Here is a 27,267-nt window from a genome sequence, read left to right as displayed (position 1 = left end):
TGAAAATAAAAAATGGGTACACGACAGTATTCCAGCTGCATTGAATTCTTTAACTTGGTTAATCAAAATATTTTTCATATCATATCTATTTTTTGTGTTTTTCATGTAATCATGTGATTTAATGTAAGGCTTCATGCAGTGTTTTTTATTCAAATTGGTTTACTTTGAAAGACTTCTGTGTTCATTTGGTTTCACTTTCTCTGCAAGCAATTATAACATCAATAATTTTATTAATTGGTGTTTACAGTATATATAATATTTGTATGGTGCATTTTTGCAGTGTAATGGATTTAATTAAGCACTTCTAATCAGAATGACACTTTAGCGGTTATAAGCCATACGAGAGGCCTGGATTCGAGTCCTGGTCAATACACAAACTCTCCCCAAATTGTCCATTGCTGATAATAAAGATATTAAATAATAAAAATAATAACATTATAATAAATAATATGCATACTATATTAACATTTTTCTTAATTGTATATGCCACAGTAAGTTAAATATTAAATTAATATTAATTATAAAAGTAGCAATAACATTGATGAACCTGCGTAGTTTAGAGCTACTGTAGCAAAAGTAACACCCGGGGGCAGTGTCACAAAGTTCACCAAATACATAAAAATATACTTTATTGTATTGTCTGTTGTGAGTGCAATGTATTTTAGGTTTATATACCCATTAATATTTCTAAATCATTGGAATTATAAATCACTACAGCCTCTTCTGTATTCAGGGTTGGCTTATAGTGCCCTTACTGAGAATCATCTAATGAAGCCAGTGCCTCATTGGTATCACTAGCAAAAGTCTCTCGAGATGCATCATTGTGCTCCTGGAGATTGGGTATTTATATTTTGTCTGAATGCTAATTATACAGTCTAAATTATAAATGGAAAGCAAAAAAATGAAAAGACAGCTTGTTCTTTCTTTTCTTCAGATCATTTATACACAATGGGAAGCTATCTTGGCTTCATTGGGCTCAAATGCAAAACTCATTTTATACAGTAAACGTTCTCTCTATGCCTTACTCATCTGCCCTCTATCTCTGGCTTGCTTAGTCTCTACAGTATGTCTCAAAAAAGTTAAATTAAGCATAGTTTATGGTATGAAAAAAATTGTAAATATTTTGTGATTTTTGAAAGCTGGAACTGAGATTTGAATGTCTGCTCCTGGAACCATGAAGACATGTAAACACTTCCTCCACCCCATCTCCACCTTTGTAGCTAACCCTTGGTAACTTCGCAATCCACAGGGAATCCTAGCATTCTTGTCAACATAAGGAGAGATACAGGAAGAGGGGGATTAAAGTGAGATGTAAACACGTTTTTGGCTTGGTTTCATAACATCGTTAATCTTAAATGTTTGTTGTTTTTAAATGCCACTTTGAGGTGTATTGGGAAATGAATCTAATTGTCAATAAAATGACTGCTAGGCCACATAGAGAGAAACAAACCAAAAGCGCTTTGCTCCCTCCCACCTACCTGGTACTCTGTATGAATGTGTATGTGCTGTGCCCCAAATAAGGGTATTCGTCTGACTTTTTAATCTCAGTTCAATCCACAGAATGCATTGTGGATATCTGATGAATTTTAATTAAAAATATCTTCTTCTCAGTGTAATATCTGATACAGTACATTCCAGTTACCAGTACATTCATGGTGATGCACTGGGCATCCATTAAGTCTCTGAAGTTCTTGTGCTCTAATTTTTGCTTTAAAAAATGTTTGGTTGGATAATAAACAGTATATAGTCTAACAATGTAACTTAAAATATGTAAGACAAATTATGCCATTAATAAATAAAAATGTATATCTGATTTATTTAAAACCATGAACATTTATGAATCTTATCATTTCTCTGTCTTCCTCCTCAAAATGTTACTACAGTTGTCATGTAATTCAACCCAGAAACTGATTATTCTAATGACCCATTGTCTTAATGTCTTTAGAAATGTTCCCTGCTTTCTAGATTCTGATCCTGATTTGCTTTGTTCTTTTAGACTGCCTTCATCTAAATGCCATTAATAGTACCACCAATTTTCAAAAGATCATTAAAATTATATTGCAAAAATGTTTTCAAGTGGAGCATAGTGCACAGTACCTCAACAGCAAATTGCAATATCAACATCAAGTTTAAATAAACATGTTTTATTTAGTAAATAATGACTACAGTATATACAGTATATACTGTATAGGAACAAGTAAAAGCTAATTCCATGCTGAAAAGAGAAGAAAAGAAACATGTTTCAGCTTTTCAGCATGGAATTAACCTATACTTGTTCCTTTGCAGCCTATGCATATTGCAGCAGTTACTGTACCTACAGTACTTGAATTTCTATATACTGTATATACAGTAATATATATTTTTGTGTGTCCGTTTTTCAGGATCTTTGTTAAATATTGGAGTTCTGATAAAGTTCCTACACTTTCACTGTATGTTGTATATAGTGTCTTTAATAAAAACAGACATAAACGTAAAGCCCTCAGTTGCGATTTCTGTTGAATGGCACCTTTAAATTCTCTTACTCTCTCTGAACATCCTGGATATTAGCCAAAGAAGATAAATAGGTAGTAGTAGGTATGCAGTAGGTACTGTAGGTAGTTGCAGTCCATTAGATGTTAGTGAAAACATTAGCTTCATTTAATATGTTGTTCTAATTCCTTAAATCACCATAATATGAAATACAGTATAAATATGGAATCATGTAAATAAAGGGAAAAATAAGTTTATGAACGTCATTAACAATATTTATTTATGAATTTATGTAAAATATATTTATTTAGCTGATAGTGTTAGCCGAAAATAAAAAATAAGGTACAGTAATAAGAACAGTATTCAACTAGCTGCATAAACATCAGAAACCTTTTTTAACAAGGTCACTTTTGGCTATTTTGGAAAAGTGCTCGTGCTCATGCTCATTTTAACTACATTTTGCTATTGTTTTTGTTGTAATTGAAAATGAAACACTGCAGTTTTATTGAAACGCTTGTAGAAAACAGAAAAAGTAACCCTTTATGTTTTAATTTAGATTTTAACAAGTAAAGACTATAATTAATATGTATACTATAGTGATTTTTATATATCACAGTTTGCAAATATTAAAATAATATTAATAATAAATGAATAACATCAACAAACATGTATGAGTTAAATACTGTCAATGGCAGGAGTAAACACCAGTTCTACTGATCAGACCACCAGTCTCCAGGATGAGAGTAAGGGAATTTAAAGATGACCATAAATCTACTTTATATCATACAGAGTCACAGAGGAGCCAGTGTCTATCGCAGCAAACAATAGGAGCAAATCAGTTCTCCAAGAAACCTGTTACCCAACCAGTATGTCTTTGGACTATGGGAGGAAACTGGTATACCTGAAGGAAACACATATGAACATGGGGAGACCCAATGTCACAGAGCTAAGCATATTTGCAAGATAATGCAAGGGTATAAACTACAGCAGCATCCTGGTTCCTCAATGAAGAAATAAAAAAATAAAACTTTTGTTCTCCTAATTAGGACTTTTTATCTCCAACATAAGACTTTTTAAACTCTTAAATAGAACTCAACGTAGGACTTTTTTGTGTATTGTCCAATTTGGGACCTCAGAATGCAGTGCATGACATGATAAAAGAAGCTACATTTGTTTATTTTAAAATTGATCTTAGTTACCAGGACATTTTCAATGCTTTGATTGCAATTAACAACACAGTGCTCAATAAGAGAATGCTAAAATGAACCTTCAAATGTTTTAATTTATATTGCCATAAAAAATATTCAGACATTGTAGATGTGGTGTTCTATGAATCTTTACAGTCTCAGTAATCTAAACAAAACACCCCCTAGGCAAACCCTCACTGAACTTACTGTACATGCAGGTACAAAATTGGGTTAATAACTTCTGTTTTAAAAGACAGAGACTCCAACACTTTATATTATGCAAACTTGTATCAGCTAAAATCAACTTACACTATGCGAACATAAGTCATTCTTTACAGTAAATGTCATTCAAATCACTACTGGCCTCTTTTTTGTTTTTTTATATTTGCTATGATTTTAAAGCCACTATGTATAATATATTCTTAACAATTAAAATCTAAAATAAAATAATCTGTTTTCTAATTCCTGTTTATACATAATTACTAAAAATTCTATGTAATTACTATGTAATTAAGAAAGTGAAAAATTCTGTAAGTGTTACTATACTGTATAGTAAAGTATAGTATGATTAGATCAAGAAAACTGTTATGGATTCATAAACATTTATTAATAAACATAAACATTAAATTTTTATTTTCATAATTCTGAATTCTGAACTTCTCAAAATCTTCACTTAAATTTTAACTCCAAATCTTTACTTTGTTGTTCTAAAGGTATTTGTAAACTCTCTCACAGTCTTCCTATATTTCTTTTTTGTTATGTTGTTTAGAGCATTATGTGAAGCTATCGCAAGCATGTCAGTAATGCAAATTGGGGCATTAAGAAAACCTTAGAGGTCAGTTGTGGTGAGCTAGGGAAGAAACATTAGGAGTCCAAGAAGACTAGCTTAGTATATCTGTATATTCTAAGGCCACAACTCTCTTTCAACCTCTGGAGCACAAGCAAGACCTGTGACTTTTACCTTTCCCCAGATCCAAAGTACCAGCAATTCAACCTGTTCTTTCAGGACTTAAACATAATGGATATTTCTCAGAATGGAAAAGATCAGAATTAAATTTGGGGGCAGATAAATGTGTTTTTTTAGAGAGGGAGGATTTATTTTCTTTTAGTACAGTACCCACAAGGCCAGTTTGTGTCAAATGCATTGTCTGATTTAGAGAATTTGACATTAGTTGTAGAGAGCATACTGTTCTCTGGAGGATCTTTTAAAGTGCAGAAACCAGCATTACCTCGTTAAACTGCTGTGTGATAGTTTGCAGTAAGGTTGGTCCATTTCTGAGAGAATGATGGAGGGCAGTTTTAGACTGTAAAAGGCCTGGACTCAGGTACTCACAATCTTTGTAAATCATTTGTAAATAGTAGTTTATAAGTTTGTGTCAGTTTGTAATTAAGTGTTGTAAACATACTGTATATCCATGTTCTTTATATGTTTCTGACTTCTCAAGAGTCCTCCATCTTACTGCATCAGGAAACAAGAAAACATTGTATCTACTTGGTTGGTTTTCATTTATTACTATAGGGTACATGTTAGCTGTTTATTTAAATAAGTGACATTATATTTATTTCTACCTTTATACATCACCCTCACCCAGTTTATTTTATTACATCCCATGTCAATGTTTACATTACTTTATAGTCCTTCAAATGTTCTACAAACATACAGTACATACTGTACCATATACTATTATTGCATAAACACTTTAAATAGGGTCTATTTAGTTTACAATGTATGTGCATGATCATAATAAATTAAAAATATGATGAAAATGAGAAAATCAAGGATAATTTAAAGACATTTAGTGTCTCTTCTGCATGGTCAACCAATTTAGCCAAAAGGCACTGTTTCTACAAAAACAGTGGCCTTTAGAGTATTAACATAACGAAAAAACTGTGGTTCATAATTGAGGTCCTTTTTTTATAGCAATAGATTTTGTACATTAATGTATTTGCAATCCCTCTTGAATTCTTTAGCTCATGTCCTTGACTTACAATGATAAGATTACAATTAATGGATACAGAAAATGATATCCTTTAACAAAATTCAAGTGTTGAATACTGTTTCTGTTGAATAGGATTTGTGCACTATATTCAAACATCACATTCAGATGTTCTTAAACCTATTTCACTTAAGGGCTTTTTAAGAAAATAATCAAGGCAGGTACTGTACGCAATCTTCTTCTGCATTTGCTTCCATCATTTCAACTGTATTAACATCTCTGTCTTAATAATTCATTACATTAAGAAAACCAGCAGCATAACTTTCTAGTATTTTATGACCCAAAGATAATTCACAAAATGTTTTAGAGCATTTTTTAACATTAACCTCAAGCTATTTTTTTGTTCTTTCCCTCCCTCACCTGCATACAGTATGGGCTACAAAACTTGATAATATGATTATACTTACTTATATACAGTATACATTATAATTATAATACAGCCATTGGAAAACAGTATCTCATTATTGATAACTGCACAAACAAAAAAAAGGCCAAAAAACATTTTTTACTTACAGTACTCAGATGTTCTAACAGATAGATGACATCTATGATGTCAGCAAGGATGAGGAGTCTTGTAACCGCAGCTAGTAGAGTACGAGCAGCTTGAACCACAGCCTCTCGTTTGGACAGACAACATGGATCATCTGTGAACTCTTTAGCTGTCCAAGTCAAGGAGTGACCTACAGGGAGAACAAGTTCAAAACTGAAAAAAGCCCCCTTAAGTAGAAGAGACAGCGTTTGAAGGGACTGGAAGTGATTTTCTTAAAACAAGAAAGTACGGACTTGGGAGTAAAATCAAATAAAAAAGTATTTCTTAGTCTTCCAATCTGAAGGATTTTACAGTTAAGTCTCAACAGATGCTGTGCTCTTTTCTCTGTCCACTGAGACTTGTTGTCCTGAATTTTACTCTCCATAATGTCTCTTCATTGAACTGTATAATCTCTTATGCATCAGCTAAATAGAATGAGTCATTCTAGCCACTAAACAACTTAAAGCAACTCAGACTTAAAATTTAAACCTGTCCAGACTCAGTTCTACTTTTAATTTGTAACTACTTGTAACATCACCAGACTCTGTGTACCATCAGTTGTGTACTGTACCTTTGACATAATATGGAGACTGAAAGAAAAAAAATACGGCACATGATTTTAGTGTTGTCCATATTAACTATATTATTTTCAATCTTAGTGTCTAAGAATGTCATCATTTACCTGACTGTGTCGTTGTTTGCAAACACATGTGCTAATATTTGTCCACAAGGCCGAACACATTCAATTTTAATCTTTTGCTAAGCACAAATCAATTACATAGAGCACATGGATCTTATTTCCTTAGCGTCAGGTGAACACTGACACCTAATATGTGGCAGATAATACAACTTAATACTCAAAGAGTCACCATATGATTGTTGACACAGTTTGCAAAGGTATATGAAATTATTACTCTTATACTGAACCTCTAATATATTTTTATAGTATGGACCTAATTCCTCAGCAACAATAACATAGACATAAGGGGCAAAGGTGACAATAACTGGGTGTGTAAAATGTATCCCCCTTGGTGCATAAACATATTGTAATTCAAGAAGTAAATTCAAGAAGTATCAAGCATCATATTAATTGTAGATACACTTGCTTTGTGAGAGAGGTTTTGAAAATGGCAAAGGTCGATATTGGCAGTCTCATACCATACCTGTTGTAGTTAATTTTGATTAATAACCATCCCACCCACCACTGCCATCTACCATGTGTTACAGATTCGGCCAGTGAAACCGAAACCAAGTAGTGAACCCACTTGCGGGAGCCGATAGAGACAAGTCGTGATCCAAATACCGTAGCCGAAGGAGAGAGCCGAGAGTCCAGGGGAAGCCAGTGATCCAAACAGGGAGAGAGTAGCCAAAGCCAGACTGTAATCCAAAACCGTAGACGAAGAAGAGAGCCGAGAGTCCAGGGGAAGCCAGAGAACCAAACTAGGAGAAAGCAACCGAAGCCGAGCCGTAATCCAAAAGACGTAGTAAAAGGGGATAAACCAAAGTCGGAACCAGAACAGTACGAGGAGGTAGAAGGCGTAGCGCAACTAAGTAGCTCGAAAGGGAAACCAATACTGAGCGAGGGGGTAGGGAAAGACTAATGCTTAAATACCAGATGAGACGGAGGTGTGGTGGTGAAAGCATACACTGATAGGTGGACTAATGAACTAAGGCTACGCCTTCTTCTGCCTCTTTCGTTGCCGAGAGGCAGGGATCGTAACATTACCCCCCTCTCTACGGGCGGCTCCCGGCGCCCTAGCTGGACGATTAGGGAAACTCTGATGGAAATCCCGGATCAGGTTTGAGTCCAGTATATCTCTTTCCGATACCCACGACCGCTCCTCTGGACTGTAGCCTTCCCAATCCACTAGGTATTGCAGGGATCCACGAGACCATCGGGAATCTAAGATCTTATTTACGGTGTAGGCAGGGAGTCCATCAATTACTCGAGGTGGTGGGGGTTTTTGTTGCGGTTTAGACAGAGTGGATCTGCGAAAGGGCTTAAGGAGGGAAACATGGAATGTAGGGTGAATCCTGAGGGTAGGAGGCAAGGCCAGCCGATAAGTTACAGGGGTAACCTGGGTGAGGACACGAAAAGGACCGATGAACCTGGGAGCAAGCTTGCCAGAAGGTTGCTTTAGAGGAAGGTTGTGGGTAGACAACCAGACAAATTGTCCACGTCGAAATCTGGGTATGGTTCGACGGTGCCGATCCACCACGGTCCTCTGCCGAGCTGCAGTGTGAAGAAGGGCGGCTTTAGCCTTCTTCCAGAAGTCCTGCAGGTTCGTGATATACTCCTGAACAGAAGGAACTTCTGTGTCCGGCGGGGAGTCCGGTAAAAGAGGAGGCTGATAACCTAAGGCACACTTGAATGGTGAAATGCCAGTCGAAGAAGTATAAAAAGAATTATGAGCATATTCTGCCCATGGAAGCAATGATACCCAGTTATCTTGGGTAGATGAGATATATGCCCGTAAGTAGGTTAGCAGTTCTTGATTCATACGCTCAGTTTGACCATTGGCCTGAGGATGGTAAGCTGAAGTAAGCGAAACTGAGGTTCCCAGTGACTTACAGAAGGCCTTCCAAAATTGTGAAATAAACTGGGGGCCCCTATCAGAAACAATGTCTTTAGGGATGCCATGAAGACGGAAGATATGCAGTACGAACAGGTCTGCTAGTTCCCTAGCTGAAGGCAAGGAAGGTAGGGGAATAAAATGGGCGGATTTAGAGAAACGATCTACTACTACCATGACTGTCGTGTATCCTTGGCTTGGTGGAAGGTCAGTAATGAAATCAACTGAGAGGTGGGTCCAAGGACGGTCGGGGATAGGTAAGGGTTGAAGAGGGCCTGCCGCCCTCATCCGAGAAGACTTAATTCGGGAACATATAGAGCAGGCTTGGACATACTCCTTGACATCTTTAACCATGGTTGGCCACCAGAAATCTCTAGAGATGAAATCCAAGGTACGTCGGAATCCAGGGTGTCCGGCGAAGCGGGAGTCATGTCCCCATTGTAAGACAGAAGATCTGACTGGGGTTGAGACAAATAACTTGTCCTGAGGGCACTGAGGAGGTACAGTTTGTCCAGCCAAGGCGCGTCTAACTACGACTTCTATGTCCAATCTGACAGCTGCCAGGAATTTACCAGAAGGGATGATGGGTTCAGGAAGCAGTTCAGCCTCAGGGGGGTCGTGGATCCGTGAGAGAGCATCAGCTTTGATGTTTTTAGAGCCTGGAGTGTAGGTGATAAGGAAATTAAATCTGGTGAAAAAGAGGGACCATCTGACCTGGTGAGGACATAGACGTTTGGCCGATTGTAAATACTCCAGGTTTTTGTGATCTGTGTATATCAAGAATGGATGATGAGCTCCCTCCAGCCAGTGCCTCCATTCTTCCAATGCTAACTTAATAGCCAGAAACTCATGGTTACCAACATCATAGTTCATCTGTGCAGGGGATAACTTCTTAGAAAAGAAGGCGCAGGGGTGAAGAATCTGTTTTTCTCCATGACGTTGAGAGAGAACAGCGCCCACACCATGGCCAGAAGCGTCCACCTCAACAACAAAAGGCAAAGAAGGATCAGGGTGTTTCAGGATGGGGGCAGTAGTGAAAAGGTGTTTCAGGTGCTGAAATGCCTCTTCTGCTTGAGGATTCCATTTCCCTTGTCTGGGTCCTTTGCGAGTTAAAAAGGTTATGGGAGCAACCACCGAGCTGAAGTTTCGAATAAACCTTCTATAGAAGTTGGCAAAGCCAAGAAACCGTTGTATGCGTTTAAGGTTCTTGGGTGTGGGCCAATCAGAAATTGCGGAGACTTTACTTGAGTCCATTTCTACCCCTTCTGGAGAGATGATGTAACCTAAAAAGTGAATCCTAGAAGCATTAAAAGTGCACTTCTCCAGTTTGACATAAAGTTTATTCTTTATGAGTCGGGAGAGTACTTCTCTGACATGGAGAACATGATCCTGGAAGGTATTAGAGAAAATTAGAATGTCATCAAGGTACCGGTTTTTAATAGTGATCTCATTAAGGCCACGATAATCAATACAGGGACGGAGTCCACCATCCTTCTTTTCCACAAAAAAAAAACTGGCACAAGCAGGTGAAGTAGATGGGCGTATAATTCCAGCCTTTAGAGAATCTTGTATATATACTTTCAGGGCCTCGGATTCCATATTGGAGAGCGGAAATATACGACCTTTAGGAGGAATAGTTCCTGGCAAAAGGTCGATGGCACAGTCATAAGGTCGGTGGGGTGGGAGAGCCAAGGCCTCTTGCTCATTAAAGGCTTCCTGTAGATCAGAATATTGGGGGGGTATCGTAGGAACGCCAGAAGGGGGCTTTTCCGTGAGTGCAACTCTTACAGGCAGACGACAGCAACTACCAATACATTGGGGTCCCCAAGTTAAAATTTCTCTACGGGACCATGAAATGTTAGGGTCATGCTGTTGGAGCCAGGGAAAGCCTAGGTCAAGGGGATGTGATGGGGTCTCGAGGAGATAAAACCAGATATCTTCCACATGAGTGGCGCCAATTTGCAATCTTATTAATTCAGTTTGCCATCTTATAAGTCCTGGAGACACTGGGGAACCATCAATAGATTGTACACGAAGAGGAGGAGTCACCTGGGTCAAGGGCAGTTTCCAAGCTTGAGCTAAGGAGGCGTCGATGAAGTTCCCCGCTGCCCCCGAGTCAATAAAAGCAAGAAGTGGCGTCTGTTTATTACCCCAAAACAATGTAGACATAATAGAAAATCCTGAGGAAAACTTAGAGGATTGAGTTAACTCACTCACCACAGGATCTTGAGCAGTTGGGAGGCGCCTCAAAGACGAACATAAAGCAGGGCAGTCAGCTTTAAAGTGTCCTAATTTTCCACAGTACATACAGCGGCCCTCTCGTCTGCGTCTCTCTCTTTCTTCTGGAGTTAACCAGGCGTGGGCAATTTCCATAGGTTGTTCCGAGTCTAGAGTGTTGGTAGGTGGTGGCCGAGAAACCTCTTGTATCTGTGTCTGAGATCTTTCTCTATTCCTCTGACGAATTCTAAACTCTAACTCCAACACCTGGGAAATTACTTCCTCCAAAGTTCTGCCCGACTGTGGCATAGTTACCAGGTGATCCTTTATTTCTTCACATAATCCTTGCAGAAAAAGAAAAATTAGGACCTCATCATCCCAGTGAGTCTCTGCTGCTGCTACTTGAAAGTCTATGGCATAATCCTGTGCAGACCTGCGGCCCTGGCGGATAGATGAGAGGTGGTAGGCGGAGTCTAGTCCAGCTGAGGAACGACAAAAAACCCCCTTAAATTTATCTAAAAAGAGATCATAGTCCTGTACCTCAGGAGCCCCACGATCTAGTAAGGCAGTAGCCCATTCCAGAGCACGGCCAGTTAACAGAGAAACTACGAAGGCAATCTTGTCTTGAGGAGAAAAAAAAGTTACCAGATGGAGCCTGAAAAGCAGCGCACACTGTGCCAAGAAGCCCCGACATTTCGTAGGGTTGCCGTCAAACCTGTCAGGGGGTGTAAGTGGAAGAGGTCGAGGAGCAGGTGTAGAAGCTGGCGGGGGCGGAGCCGAAGCGGCAGCTCCAGCGTTACTTTCACTATTACTGGTAGGCGGCATTGCCGACAGATGCGCTGAAATCTGTTGGACGGAAGCCTGTAACTGGAGTAAAGCTTGCCAGTGCTGATCCAAAACCGAGCGAAATTCCTCTTGCTCCGCTGGGTCCATGTTAAATGGCTCAGTATTCTGTTACGGATTCGGCCAGTGAAACCGAAACCAAGTAGTGAACCCACTTGCGGGAGCTGATAGAGACAAGTCGTGATCCAAATACCGTAGCCGAAGGAGAGAGCCGAGAGTCCAGGGGAAGCCAGTGATCCAAATAGGGAGAGAGTAGCCAAAGCCAGACCATAATCCAAAACCGTAGACGAAGGAGAGAACCGAGAGTCCAGGGGAAGCCAGAGAACCAAACTCGGAGAAAGCAACCGAAGCCGAGCCGTAATCCAAAAGACGTAGTAAAAGGGGATAAACCAAAGTCAGAACCAGAAGAGTACGAGGAGGTAGATGGCGTAGCGCAACTAAGTAGCTCGAAAGGGAAACCAATACTGAGCGAGGGGGTAGGGAAAGACTAATGCTTAAATACCAGATGAGACAGAGGTGTGGTGGTGAAAGCGTACACAGATAGGTGGACTAATGAACTAAGGCTACGCCTTCTTCTGCCTCTTTCGTTGCCGAGAGGCAGGGATCATAACACCATGTTATAGTATATTGCACTGCCAGGTCTATTACTGCTTTGGTGATCATTTAGACTATTTTTCTTGGAAATCTTAATAAGTCCTGTTTGGCAATAGTTTAGCCAAAGGATGTATTAAGCTATAATCAAAATAATTTGCATTGATTTTCTTATGTATCTCTTGTTCCAAACATGAGCTCATAAAGAAAAATCTACAAAATCTACAGGTACTGTATACCAGTCAGTCAGGTACAGTATTAACAGCAATACTTTTTAGGTTAACGTGGTCCTAAAGCTAAGGGATATTTTTTTTAATCTTTTTTAAACAATTTTCTTAATGATTATTGCATTACCCCTGTACAAATAATGTCATTTCTTAGGAATCACTGTAAATTCATCCTCTGTTATGTATCAGGTTAAACTCATGCTGTAAAACCAAAACAACGAGAATGGTACAAGGATCGAACAAAGTCACTGATAATCAGGAAAATGTCTGGGTGTGAGTAAAAGTTTCTCCAGTCCACTGTCTTTCCACTTAATGTTTTAAAAACACATTATTTTATTAATGATGATGTTTCTTTTGTTGAAATTCAGATTTTTCATAAATGATTTCATAACACAGGAAGTCATATTCATCAATACTCTAGTAAAGACATTAGATTTAAAAATAATTAAAATGAAAATGTAAAAGAACATTTAAAAACCATTATAGTTTGAAATCCTAAGTGGTTTCAACTACATCATTTCCTGCACTATTCTAAAAAGGTTCTGTCTGACTTGAAACCTGTTTTTGCTTAATTACTTTATACTGTGTATTTTAATTGCAGACAGGACGCAGATCTAAATTAAAAATACCATGGCAGTTTCAGAAATGCATGCCACAAAGCTCCAAAGACTAAGCTCCTGGGACGTACAGTAAAACGACACCTTTTATGCACTACAGTAGATAAATAGGTAGGCAAATCGACAGATACAAACACTCACAAATGCTCAATGCAGAAAGAAAGGGTCTTTAAAAGGAAACTTTTAGAGGATAATAGCCAGGTTGGGATTTAAGTCTTACAACACCATAAACAGCATATTGCAACCTGGGAATTTTCGTACTCTATGCATGATCTATAGTAGCTAAAAGGGTTTTGACAATAGGTATGCTTATTCCTTGCTTTTGTCCCCTGAGGAATAGCATGTTAGAAAAACTCAGAATCAGCCATTGCAGAAACTAAGGTCACATTTCTGATTGCTTTAAGCAGTATTCTGTTCGAGATACCATGGTCAGTAACCACAAATGCATTTTCAGGCAGCCTAATTCGCAAGGTCTAACTTGAAAATTCACCAGAGTGGGAAAATGTGGTCTAGGATCTTGTATGGAATGTAGCACATGTGCATTGCACCACAAACGTTTAAGAGAATTATCAAAGAAGAATGCAAACAATTAATATTAGTGTGTGACATGAACGGGGGGTTCCAAGATCCAAGTGGCTAAACAATTGTAAAAACTGAAATTAAATCAGTCGTCTTAAATGATAAACAGGAAAATTACAAAAACAAGCATACAGAAACAGGGGAATAAAAGATGGTAGAGAAGGAATAAGAAAACCAGTATAACAGGTATAAACACATGAATACAGTACACCTCTCTGTAAATTGATGGTCCTCATAGCACTATTATTGTATGTTAATTGGCAAGTGTTATGATGTACTGTGTTGTTTTTCCTTTCTCTTTTGTTTTCTGTTGCTCTGTTTTAGGTCTGGTCCACACCCCTGCCTGTATAGCAATTAATGAGCCTGGAGGCAAAGATAGTGTAATTCTATTCATAAAGATTGCTTCCCACTGTGTTGGTTTCATTAGGACAGTGAGAGAACCTTAAAAAGAAAGAGAAGCAGTCACAGAAAGAACAGGGAAACAGCTGCACAACAAGCAGACAGATATCTTTGTACAGACTGTGCAGGTCTCAGAGCAAGCTCCCTTCTTTTTGCTTTTCCTGGGTCAAGCTTCTTTTGCTTAATGGATTTCAGGTGAGAGGAACAAGAAGACGAAAAGATGTTTTTGTGGACTGGTTTCGGCTTTATAAGGAGTAAGGCTGAGTTAATGTTAAAGAATGTTTTGTGCTCACTCTCTGCAAAGTGCTCCTTGTGTAATGTAAGTAAGACTGTCTTCCCTGCAAATCTGAGCTGTTTGTTCTCTTTTGTCTATATTTAAGCTCACCAGTATGTGCTTTTCCAGTGGATTTTATTGTACGTCTGGTGGACTATTATCCATCTCACTCATATTGAAAAACATTTTTGCTGTTAGTTAAGAGATGCTATTTGTACATCTGTAAGGTTTCAGCATTATTTACAAATTCTCTGTAAATACATTTACAGCACTGTTGAAAATAAACCTTGTGGCTTTGAATGCTTTGTCTTCTTTCTGTCATTGAGACCATATTCATTAGCACTATTAAAGAATCTTGTTTTGGGAACCCCAAGACTACAGAATTGAGTGATCCTAGTCCTCTGTAATACTAGATGATGTAAGCAAAAATATTTTTATGTAAAGCTATAGCGTAGCTGCTACAATTATTCTAAAGGCACTATTTCTAGAAATACTGATTTCCTGATGTTCACCAGGAAACCATAACACCATTTCTGTAATGGTTAGTAATGCTTGATTTTAATAGAAAAATATGTTCACATTTATTTTGCATCCATTTAAGAGAAAGATTTAGGCTCTGAGTAGAATGTTTTTTGTAACACATACTTTAGGTTCCCTCTTTTTCTCTTATGCAGTATTTGTGCCTCAGCTGCCAGGCAGAATTCTACAGTATGTTTCCATGTCTATTGAAGTTAGGCCTTTGATTCTTATAGATCAGTAAATATCTGTACAGAGTAGCAAAAGTTTATGTTACACCTGAAGAAGGCTCCACGGCCGAAACATTATGTTCTCTTTCTTCTTTTTTTCAGCATGGAATAAACCTATTACTTGTTCCTTTGCATGTTATTTAAAGTTCATGGATAATCAAGACCGAAACCACAAAAACTTAGCTCTTCTTCTATGATGTCAATACAGTTCTTCAATCTCTCTCTAAAGCACAGGAGAGCTATTTAGCTTATTACTTCAAAACTAAGTTTCTTTCCAAAACTCTCCTAAAGTCTCCCTCTGGGAGATGGGCCGGTGAAGCTATAAAAGTTGCGGCAGAGCTGGTGAAGCTATAGAAACCGCAGCAAGGTAGTGAGGCTGAAGAGATCACAGTAGTCTGGTGTGGGAACTGGCTGTTGGTTTGTAACAGACCAGCGAGGCTTTAGAAACTCCATAAGGCACGGGAACTGACTGCCGGTATACAGTACTGTATGTAACGGTCTGTTGCATCCAGAGGGGAGTGTGGTCAGAGCACACTGAATAGTACACTGTGGTACTGCCACTGAAAGATAAATGGCAGAGCACTGGCTCAGTGGCATTTCAGGATTAAATAGGAGATGAATAACTGAATTATTGGGTGCCTTATTGGTAGGGGAAAAGAGGACAAAAAGGCAAACAGACCGTATCTTTAGAGGCAGGGGATAACCATGATTCCTCATGTCTCAGTCTCCCAGCATATCCACAGGCTGCCCTGGCGTAACAGCTTTCTAAATCAATATTATGTTGAACTTTCACTACTAAGTGTTTATAGTTTTATGATCAATTAAAATTAATGAGTGCAAAAACACAAAAAATCTGAACTTAGTCTAAGTTTTTAAGTTTCCACAGCAGCTGTTCAGAAATGTATGCCTTCATGTTTATATTGTATAAAAATATAAAATATAAAATATAAAACAAAAGCATTGAATTTCTTAAATGTTGCAACTATGTTTAGCCCTTCTCTATCTCACAAATATGACTACTGTATCTCCAGAAAAATTAGACTAATTCCATCTCTAAATGCCCATTTTGGGAATAATTCAAAAAGAAAACAGGAAAATCTAAGTACTAAGGAAAGCATATTACAGAAGCTAAAAACCTTTTTTATATTGACACTTAAATTAATAGTTTTTTCAGACACCCTCAGCCAAGTGTTGCTTTGTTTCCTATTTCCCAGAAGCCTATAATACTGTGAAGCTGATGACCTTAATTGTAACAGGCCGTTCGAGATGCAATTTACAGTTTATGTAACATTATCTCTGTCAGTGAAATCAATCCAAACATTCCCAAACTGGTTGTTATTAAACATTATATATTGCTCTATAATGAAATCTGATATGTTAATAAGTTGTTTTCAGAGAAAATACTGTATATCTTTCACATGGAACGTGTTCAGCGAATGCCTAAATTTAAGCAATAAAAACCATGGCAGAAGGCAAGCAGTTTGGCTTTGTTGGAACATCTAATATTTGCAAACTTGTGGGTATGAAAGGCAAAGTTTTTTATTCAGAATGTTTTACAGAATTAAGGCAGCAGGAAGTCATTTAATATATCAGAGCTCTTGTGACAAGTAACTTCTACAGCAGAAACCTTTATAGAAGTGAATTCCAAGTTTGAGAAAAAAACAGAACCAGAAGTAGGGTAGAAACCAAAATGCAAAGATACAGGAAAATCATTATGATCATAATAATACATTTCTTGATTTTATCAGACATATAAAGTTGTCACCTCATAACATAACAATGGTTGTTTCTTTATTATGAGATGAACTGGTTTAATAACAGAAATATGATTCCTAATGCACATCACCTTTCTAAATAGTTTTTTCTTCATTTAGAACTTTAGTAATGTTTCCTTATTACTTGTTTCCTTCACTTGAGAGGATTTTTTCTCTGCACACATTATCCCATTTTGTTCAGGTTATTTCTTACTTGCCACAGTAGTTTCACCTTAGACTTTCATTTACCAAGTTCTTGTATAAAAAGCTTTTCTGAACTTTGAAACATTATTGAGCAATTTCCACTGTAAGAAAATAGAGCACTAATAGAAACACAGATGTTCTCACTACATTTCTATGTCAATATTTAGAATAAAAAGTAAACAAAATAGTTTTAATTGTAATTTACCACATTATGTACTGTATATTTAAATGAAACAAAGCTTCAATGTTGTTAATAGTAAGTCATGTAAATCTACATCCAAATGACACAGAAACGTATTTTAAAGCACCAAGTTCAGCACATACTGTACCTTGAGTGTGAAATTACATAAAAAGTAAAAATACAGTAGGTCTTTCCACAATAAAATGCAACTTCTAACTTTCTGTTGTTTTCTATATTTGTTTACAATATTGCATCTAGGAATCTATCTCAAATATTCTCTAAATTGTAAATGGATTATGGATCAAGAAGTATGTAAGAGGACATTATTGTTATAATCAACTGTTTGAACTCTATGCAAGGTTAACTGAGAAAGAAAACAAACTGTCTAAAGTGAAATATTTTTTACAGCTCCCCATCCTATTGCACATTGTGCAAATAACCTCTTCTTCTTCTTCTTCTTTTTCACAGCCTTAGTCCCAGACTGTCCTGGGGTCAGCTGCTTTGGTTGCTCTTCTCCACTTGTCTCTGTCGAGCACATCTTCCTCACTCACTTCACATACCTCCATATCTTTTCTCACACAATCTATCCATCTCTTTCTAGGCCTGCCTCTTCCCCTGTTACCTTCCACCTCAAATTCCATTACCCTCTTTGTTACTTCCTCAATGTCCCTCCTCATGATATGTCCATACCACCGTAACCTCGCCTCTCGCATCTTCTCAACCACATCCACCACCCTACATTGTCTACGGATTTCTTCATTTCTGATCTTATCCTTCATTGAAATCTGCAGAATCCATCTCAACATCCTCATTTCAGTTCTTCTCATCAAGTTCTCTTCCCTCTTTCCAACTGCCAAGCATTCAGCTCCATATAGTAGTACAGGTCTAATCACAGTCTTGTACATTTTGCACTTTAACTTTCTAGGAATTTTCCTGTCACAGATTATGTGACCTGCCTCTCCAAAATTCTTCATCAGAACACACTATGCCCCACGCTGGCTGACTCCATGCTTGGAAGCTCTTAATGACAAATAATGGGAAAAAGCATGTCCATCAGCTACTGTATAAATATCTAATTGTGAGTTACACTGTTCTGTTTCCTCCACACTCAACCAATCCAGGTGCTGCTTTCTTAAGATACAATACTGTTTTACAAGAAATGCTACTTAGGAATTAATATTATTGAATTATTAAACCTCTGTACACTCCAAAAAAGGGAGGAGAAATATAATGTACTTGCTAGCAGATTTGTCAGTCTTTTCTGAAAATTGTAATAAAGGGGGTAGACAAAATGGGGAGATGAATGGCAACAGAATGATGCATCTCTATTCCATTTGATCAATGCTGATTAAAATGTGCTTTTTGACTGTTGTAGTAGGGCAAACGCACCATGCTTAACTATTAGTTTTAATAACTATATGATGTATATCATTCCACTTCAACATTTGTTCATTTACTAGTGATCAGTTTAATCTTTTTTTTCAATTTTCTTTCTTATTTCACTGTTTAGAAAAATATTATGCTAAATCTGGAGAAGAGACATTCATTCGATAAGGTATAGTATAGTATTATACCATTCATGTACAAAACTCTAGTATATCAATGCAAATTAAATAGAGAGGCAAAACTAAATAAGATGTGCTCCTCTCAATAGCAAACATTTATATTATTTCTTAAGACAAGTAATTTTGCCTGAAATCAACACATCTGCAAATGTCTTTTGAAGGTTGCTTATAATGGTACAAAATTAATGTTAATATATTACATTCAATAACTGTAAAATATGATTTTGCTGCTATCCACATACAGTATAATACATTTGAATAAAAAAGGCTTGCCGGCCATGAAAATGTCCTTCCATCTTTTGCTGTCAAATATGCTTGTATATAAGATAAGTAAGGCCTACATAACATGTAGTGAAAATGCAGAGCTGAGTGTCAATTTTATATTGGCTATTTTAAAATCATTGTCTTAGCTTTTTTATGTTTTTCAAAGCAGTGCCTACAGTACTTTATGGTGGGGAGAAAATGCATATTCATGTCACCAGGGCCACTGCAATTTTATCTTTGTGAGGCTCAGTTGAAATATCCTGTTGGGTAAAGTGGCTGTGTTTGTACACTGTGTGTCTACTACTTTGATTGAATGGTGTGATTTCTCTTTCTGCTGTGATGCCCCCAGGATGCCCTTGTAAATAAGATGACAAATCTCCATGGGTGGTAGTTAGTGCAGCTGCACAACTCATAATGTTTCTCAGCCATGTCAGGTAAAACCTTATAATGTGGAATTTCCAGGGTCTGTTTCAACTAAATTTTATATTCTGGCTTTGTTTACCCATTTGCTACGCATTTTATTTATTTGCTTATTAATATTCTTGACTGTTTACAGCATGGAGCAGTCATTAGTCAGCTGTGGAGCAAATGAGTCCCCACCACAGGTTCCTGTTCGTTAGAGAGCTAGAGAGATGACAAATTACCCCAACAAAGCATGGCAGCAGTATGTCTCCAACGAAACCCAGCTGCCATTAACCACCTGCCACCGCATCAAGATAACATACCACTACATCTAGAAAGAAACATTGCAGTACTATCTGAAACTTCAAACTGAACTAAAATTACAGAAGGATTTAATAGGAACAGTGGAGCCAGTTTACAAACCATGCAAATCCGATGCTTCCAACTAAAAGCAATTGCAGGATCATTGTAAATATTAATTATTTTTACATTTTATCATTGTTGTTCCATCTTCATTTTTATTCAGTATTTTAACCAGGTACAGTGTTTTGCTAAATTATTCAGAAGCTTTCACATTTTGTTGCTTTAAAGGGGAACTGCAACACTATTTTTATATTTCTGGTTTAGAACGTATCAGCATTGATGAGTGCATTTCAAATCACAATAAAAGGAAAATGTATACAGTAATTTGTAAAACCTCCAATTTACATCACAAAATAGACACAATTTCTAGGTACATCTCCTTTAACCCAACAGACATATTGCTTTCAATTTTGAGATTGTTTTGCCAACAAATACTACTGTTTTGTTAACTGAGCATGTGGGTAATTTTGGAAAAAGCAAAATGTCTGCTGCACAACCTGAACTTATTCACTGATACATCGCATTATATTAGTCATTACGGTGACAAGTGAGCAGGAAGGGATGCATCATGCTGCAATTCGTGGGAAATCGAATGCGAATTTGCAAGAACACGGAGACTTACATTACTTTCACACAGTTTACAATTTCGTGCTTAATTCGAAATTCTTCCATTTTTTCTATAACGTCAATGAATCCATTTTGTTGCAGAGATTTAAACAGTCCCTTTAAGCCTTGCAGTCATGTCACTTTAAAACAGCAATCAATGTTTATTATGCACACAATGTACTCCACACATTCAAATACAAAAAAAGAAGTAAACAGATAACTTGAAAGAAAAATGAACAAGTCATACTTTAATTATTCAAACCCTTCGCTATGGCAAGTCTAATCAAATGCACAAAATTGTTTTAACAAGTCACAGAAATAGTTGATTAGCCTCTCAAAGTATGTCAAGTGTATAGTGGTTCACAAGATTCCAAAATAATTATACATTTTAATGGTGACATGTTGGCGCAGTGGTTAGCATTATTGCTTTAAAGTCCTGGGGGCTTGAGTTTAATTCTGGACAGCGGTACTATCTATGTGGAGTTTGTATGTTCTCCTCAAGTTTGCACAGATTTCCTCCATGTGCTCCAGTTTCCTCCCACAGTCCAAAAACATACTGGTTGGTTTATTGGCTTCCAGGTAAAATGGCCCTGGTGTGAGTTTGTGTTTCTGCTTGTGTGTGCCCTATGATCGACTGGCGTCCTGTCCAGGGTGTATCTTGCCTGAGCCCACTGCTTTCCAGGATAGCCTCCGGCCAACTGGAGACCCTGAATCAGACAAAGCAGCTAGAAAATGGATGGATAAATTAATGTAAATTTAAAGTCCCTCAGTCAGGCAGTTTAGCAAGTTTAGCAAAGATTCAACCATGAAGACTTCCAAAGCAAGTCAGGGATGAAGATGTCAAATGCACAAATCAGAAGAAGGGAGCAAAACATTTCAAAGACCCTTAATATCTGGTATGGTGAAGCTGATCATTAAGAAGTGGAAGGCATTCAGACACTGTTTAGATGCTCCAAACTAATCAGCTATAGGAGGAAAGAGGGAAAAGGTTAAGGATGCCACCATGAGGCCAAAGGTGACTTTGAAAGAGCTACAAAGAAAAATGATGGGGATGGTAGAAAATGTCGATGGTTCAAGGATATCCAGGTCAGTCGACAAAATATTGAACTGAAAGAAAAAAAAATCTCAATCTACATGAGGTTTTCAATGCTCTTAACTAATACTGCAAACAAGTTGCAAACTGATTTGTTCTCAAACAAAACAAAACTGTAAGGCTTTAGGCTAAATGCAAAGCCCAACATCACTAAATCAACAGAATCTCTACTGTCAAGCATGGTGAGCAGCATTATTTTATAGTTTTTCTACTTGTCAGCATGGACTGGGAAGCTTGTCAAGACTGAAGTATGAAGTAAAGTACTGGCAAATCTTTGAGGAAAATGTGTAAAATTAGATCCAGAACAAAACTGAATCTTTCAGCAAGACAATGACCCAAAGCACAAGGCCAGAACTACACTGGTGTGGCTTAAGAATAAGAAAGTGAATGTCATTAAGTGGTCCAGTCGAATCCTCACAGATCATGGGCTTCAATACTTATGCTGTCAACATATTTTAGTAGTTTTTTCTGTTAGTTTTTAGTTTTTCTGACAATTATTGTATCTTATCCATATGGCAATTTATCCATAGAACTGTTCAGTTTTAACATTTGGGTTTTGACATTTTAAGTTTAAAAGATGTGCATGCATCATTTTATAATTACACAAAAAATGTGACATCAAATAATTTTGCAAGACACTATATTATTGACATTTTTGTTATCATGAGTTACAGTGCACCTTTTGTTTTAGTGAAAATTAGTTTAGGTTATTGATAGTTCTGTTCTCAATGAATGGTTTGGTTAATTTGCCACTCTAATTGGCAATAATACTAATACTCTAATACTCTACATTTACTTATGCCAAGGTAAACCAAGGCTGCATTTTCAAAAGTTTTTTATATTAATGAAAACTGCATCCAAAAAAGTTCTCTTTTGATATACAAAATAAAATGTCTAATATTGGTCTGCATCTTCACAGTATTGCTATAGTAACACTGGTACGTGCACTGTTAGAAACCTGAAGTGATTCATTATTCAGGACTTATAGCTTCTCTGAAATAAATAATTAAGTTTAAGTAAAGGTGATTGGAAATGACACTTGGTGTATTAAAAATGTATGTCCAAGTATTCCTTCTGAGATTTCATTAACACTGCTTTCTTAGAGCTCTGAAATAGCAGTGTAAATACACTAACATCGGCATTTAGTATGAAACAATGCACAATGCAAAGCAATTTGCAATTTGTACAGTGTAATGCAACTACTAATGGTACAAAATAGTATTTACTGTGTTTTGATACTGTAAAGGTACAGCTCACCTGAAGGAGATTAATAATTGGCGACAATTGAAAAAACCCTAGTGCACAAGTGAAGCTGAAGACCAGAAAAAAGGGTAGCTGGCAGACCTACAGGGAAATGCCATCCGAACAAGAAGTATAAAAATCACAATAGAGAGGAGTAATCAAAAACATAGCAGAGTTCGTAGACAGGAATTAACAAGAAGAAAGCACACAGGAAGATCCAAGAGCCAAAGTCAAGGTTAGAAAAACAAAGAAACACTCAAGTGACATCCAAAAGCGAGTTCCAAGGAATCCAAGCACGATCCCAAAAACCTGGGACAGCAAACACAATGTGAAGTCTTAAGACATAATTTCTCTAAGACTGAGGGAAGATATGACATGAGGACTGATCTAATATACTCTTTACTTAATAAGGTAAGTGGTTGTTAAAGACATAGAAGAGGCACCGATTTCCCTCCATATCGCATTGTCACGGTAACCGATTTATTAGTGGGTATGGTTGAGGTTATACTGATTACTGTAGTTGCTTCTTCAAGCCCCAGGTGTGAACGGGTGTGACAGATACTGTTAAATGCATTAAAATACAAATATAGAGATAAAAACATAAGGACAAGTAAAATAAAAAAGCTTCATATGAGATAGCTGTGCAAGACATGTGTGAGAGAAACAAGGGTTTTGAGGGATGATTAATGAGCACACCATTGGATTAAAGAGACACTAATAATATTAAGGGAAGTATTTTATCATTTTAGTCAGCATTGACAGTCCCCTGAAGAATGCAACGTTAACATTAAAGGTTTAAATATGTGCTCATGGTGATTTGTTTTTAGGTGGTACTACAAAGTCTCTTATTTTGATCTAAGTAGTATAGGCTTTAATAAATCCTGAAACAGAGCAAGTTTTCAAGAAGGCTAAAAGTTCAGTCGTGATGTGCATTCCTTAACTATAGGTATTTCAAAACATACTCGTTCTTTCAGTTATTAAATAGTTTGCCTCACTTGCATTTATTTTAAATCATTTGAACTTATTTCCAGTCTATCATTTGCACAATGATTTACAAAACTTTTAAGTTAATTCAGCTTTATACCAAAAACAAAAAGGTTACATAAGCAGCAACATTTAAAAAACATTTAAAAAACAATAGACCATAGTAGATTAATAACACATTTCTTTAAAATACAGCTAAAAAAATTGTCAGAGACCAGAAAATCTAGACATATTGAACTAACCAAACAAAAAGATCCACAAATATTAAAGCAAACAAAAAATATCTATTCATTGGCTTCAAGGCATTTCTAACAAGACTAGCAAAGTTTAAAGGAGTTAATGAACTTTCTTTCTTTGTCATTGCAGTTTTTAAAGTGGTTATTTATCCTTGTGTAAAAGGCAGACTGTAGACCCTCCTTACTACAAAGTTTACAACAGGAAATATTTCTCCAGAAGAATAAACCTTGCTTTTTCTGTACCAGAAGATTTTTTAAGAATCTATGTTTCTAAACACAACTGCTTACAAATTCTATTTATATATTATAGATTAGACTATATTGCTAAAATTTGATAAGATACTGAAAGGGAAAAAGCAGTAGAAAGTACTTATAAACTGCAGCATGCCAATTAATATACCCACTGTAAGGATCTGCTCTCTACACAAAAGGAGGAGTATGACATCAGTTTTGCACAACGTTATCAATTGTGGAAATCATTGTTTTATTTCAGAGAAGTTTAATGTGCAATATCTTCACTACCATCAAGTATAGACTAGAGTTGTAGAAGATCTTCTTTGTTCTGCACTAACTTTGTGTACATCCAATAAAACATACAGTATACTGTATTTCTGATTGTTAGACTGTTATCCAATTTACAAATTTACATTCAGAATGAATAACTTTTGGGTTCTCTAAACCTATTTAGAGGAAATGACAAGGCTAAGTACAGGTACTGTATATAAGATACTGTACTTTGTTTTTCAATGGACAAAAAATGCACATGCACAATGCAGGATGCTTCCCTCATGTACTTCAAAAACATCTGAACGTGCTGTTTAGTATCTCAAAGAGTATAGAAGCTAATCAAATTTCTTGCATAAGCATGTGCAGTAAATAGTGTTTGCTAGTAGGAATACTGATGAATTAAAGAAAAGGAGATAAAACAGTTATACAGACTCATTGGCCTAAACATTAAGAACCCCATATCAAATAGACTCTTTCAACAGCAAGCAATGTGTACTAAGAAAGAAGAACACAGTGTAGGCTTCCACTGCCTTTCCTGGCAAAACAAAATGCTAGATCTCAGTCCTATTGAAAACTAGTAGGATCCGTGGAATGCGCAATTCAATCCTATACACAATCACCTAGATTACAGAACAAAGGCAAACATTTGAACAAATCTGGGATAGTGTTTGGGTTCAAATATAATAAAAACATTTTATATATGTTCCATTCTGTTCAAGATGTTCCTGCTAGTTAGAGATGCAGAATGTCAAGGGAGCTCTTAATGTTTGTTGAGTGAATATAATACATAAAATCAGGAACAAAGTACTTGAAGAATTTAATATAGATTGTATTAGATTAGATTAGACAAGGATTTTAGTAAACTAGCAGAATGTACATTCTCGGGGTCTTATTATGTTTCCAGATATGTTTTTTCAAACCTGTAAATGTTTTTTTTTTTTAAATATTGTATTTGATAACTAGTGAGGCAATGTATACATTTATTAATTCTCATTTACATAATATGAATTAGTCATGGTGGTGCAGTGGTTAGTGTTGTTGCCTTACAGCACTGGGGGCCTGGGTTAAATTCCTGGGATGTGATCTGTGTGGAGTTTGTACAGTATGTCCTCTTTGTGTTCTCATAGGTTTCCTACAGGTGTTCCAGTTTCCTCCCACAGTCCAAAGCCAAGCAGGTAGCGTAATAGGCTTCTGAGAAAATGGACCCTAGTTTGAATATGTCTGTCTTTGTGTCTGTGTGTGCCCTGCAATGGATTGACTTCCCATCCAGGGTATATCTGGGATAGGTTCCAGTTTCTCTGAGACCCTACATTGGATAAAACAGTTAGAAAATTGATGGATAACATAAATTATCTTTCACGATAGAGAGTGTTTATACAGTATACAGTATATAGAGGAGAGACAATGCAAATCTGTCAATATAAAACAAAGAACTGATTTTATAGTTCCACTAGACCTCACATATTGAATGAAAATGAAGTGATCAAATGAAGATGGTTTGTTATTCTGTATTGAAATCCTGTACAGACATAACTAATTGTAGAAAATGGCTCCTAAAACATACCTTCCTTAGAGTTTTCCCTCTATCAGTCCCCAATAACCAGACAGCTACAGTACATTATTAAGACAATTCTAATTCATTTCACACTGGGTATACAAAAAAATAGGATTATTATTGACAGATTTATGAATTGCTGAAAAAAAATGTGTATATTGGCCAGGTCTATAATAATATTACTTAATTATATTAAGTATTAAGTAGAAAGTCCTGCTCTTTTTCTGGCACCTAAACTCGTTCTCCTGTTGTCTTAGTAAAACCCTTGGTTGTGAAGCTTTAAGTTACAATCATTCAAGCTCATAAACTTTGTAAAAACCTGAAAAGCAACTGACTTGATTAATCATAGTACTTTATTTTTTCCAGAATATAACAATGAGTTTAATTCCATGCTGAACATTAGGATTAATAAAAAGCATTTCACATGTGGGGCACTTTTCAGTGTTTTTTATAATTACTTTTAAAATGTGAGCAGCTTTAGATTAAAGGCAACAAGGACATGCATTGTTTTGTATAAAATAACCTTGGATGTGAAGTGTTAAACGTTCTTAGGCAGAGTGACTTCCTCCATGTTCGGCACAGGCGTAGGCTCAGGCCAGTTGAGGATATACTTTAAAGAATTTCTACATTTCGCTGCTTTAAAAATGAATTAATATGGAATCATGTCATAAGCATAACAGGCTTCAGCTTGAAGACACTGACACTAGCCAGGTTTTTAGATTTTTATGCTTTTGATCCATAAGTGAATCATCAGTTTGAAAATTCAGTGAGTCAAGCGCCTCTAAAGTTGCTTCCAATTCACAAGGGGGTAGACAAAAAGCATTTGAGTTCTTCTATTGCAACCAATTTTAAAAACTGAAAAAAGCTGGTTCTGCAAAAGGTTAGAAAGTAAAGTGATACTAGCTTGTTTAACCCCAAGTTTCTACTGGCTCCTTTGGAATTCAAGTGCAAATATTTTAGTCCAGCAAGAGATTGTGACATGATGATAGGTATTCAATACAAGTTGTACATAAAAAAACATAGACTGGCAAATGTAAAAAAATATGGAGAGCTAATAAAAGCA

The 27,267-nt window shown here is 36.7% G+C and overlaps 1 protein-coding gene across 1 annotated transcript in view; it reads right to left on the bottom strand.

Annotated features, from left to right (window-relative positions):
• The window catches only part of LOC148834983 (catenin alpha-3-like), a 634,761-nt gene that overhangs the window by 579,740 nt on the left and 27,754 nt on the right, over nucleotides 1-27,267 (bottom strand). Inside the window, exon 4 of the mRNA XM_088915226.1 lies at nucleotides 6,167-6,333. Coding sequence (XP_088771352.1) covers nucleotides 6,167-6,333 — 167 coding nt within the window. The remainder of the gene's footprint in view (nucleotides 1-6,166; nucleotides 6,334-27,267) is intronic.

This window comes from Atractosteus spatula, chromosome 5 (assembly GCF_055471065.1).
Source record: "Atractosteus spatula isolate fAtrSpa1 chromosome 5, fAtrSpa1.hap1, whole genome shotgun sequence".
In the NCBI taxonomy this organism is placed as follows: Eukaryota; Metazoa; Chordata; class Actinopteri; order Semionotiformes; family Lepisosteidae; genus Atractosteus; species Atractosteus spatula.
This window is presented reverse-complemented; position numbering and strand designations above follow the sequence as displayed.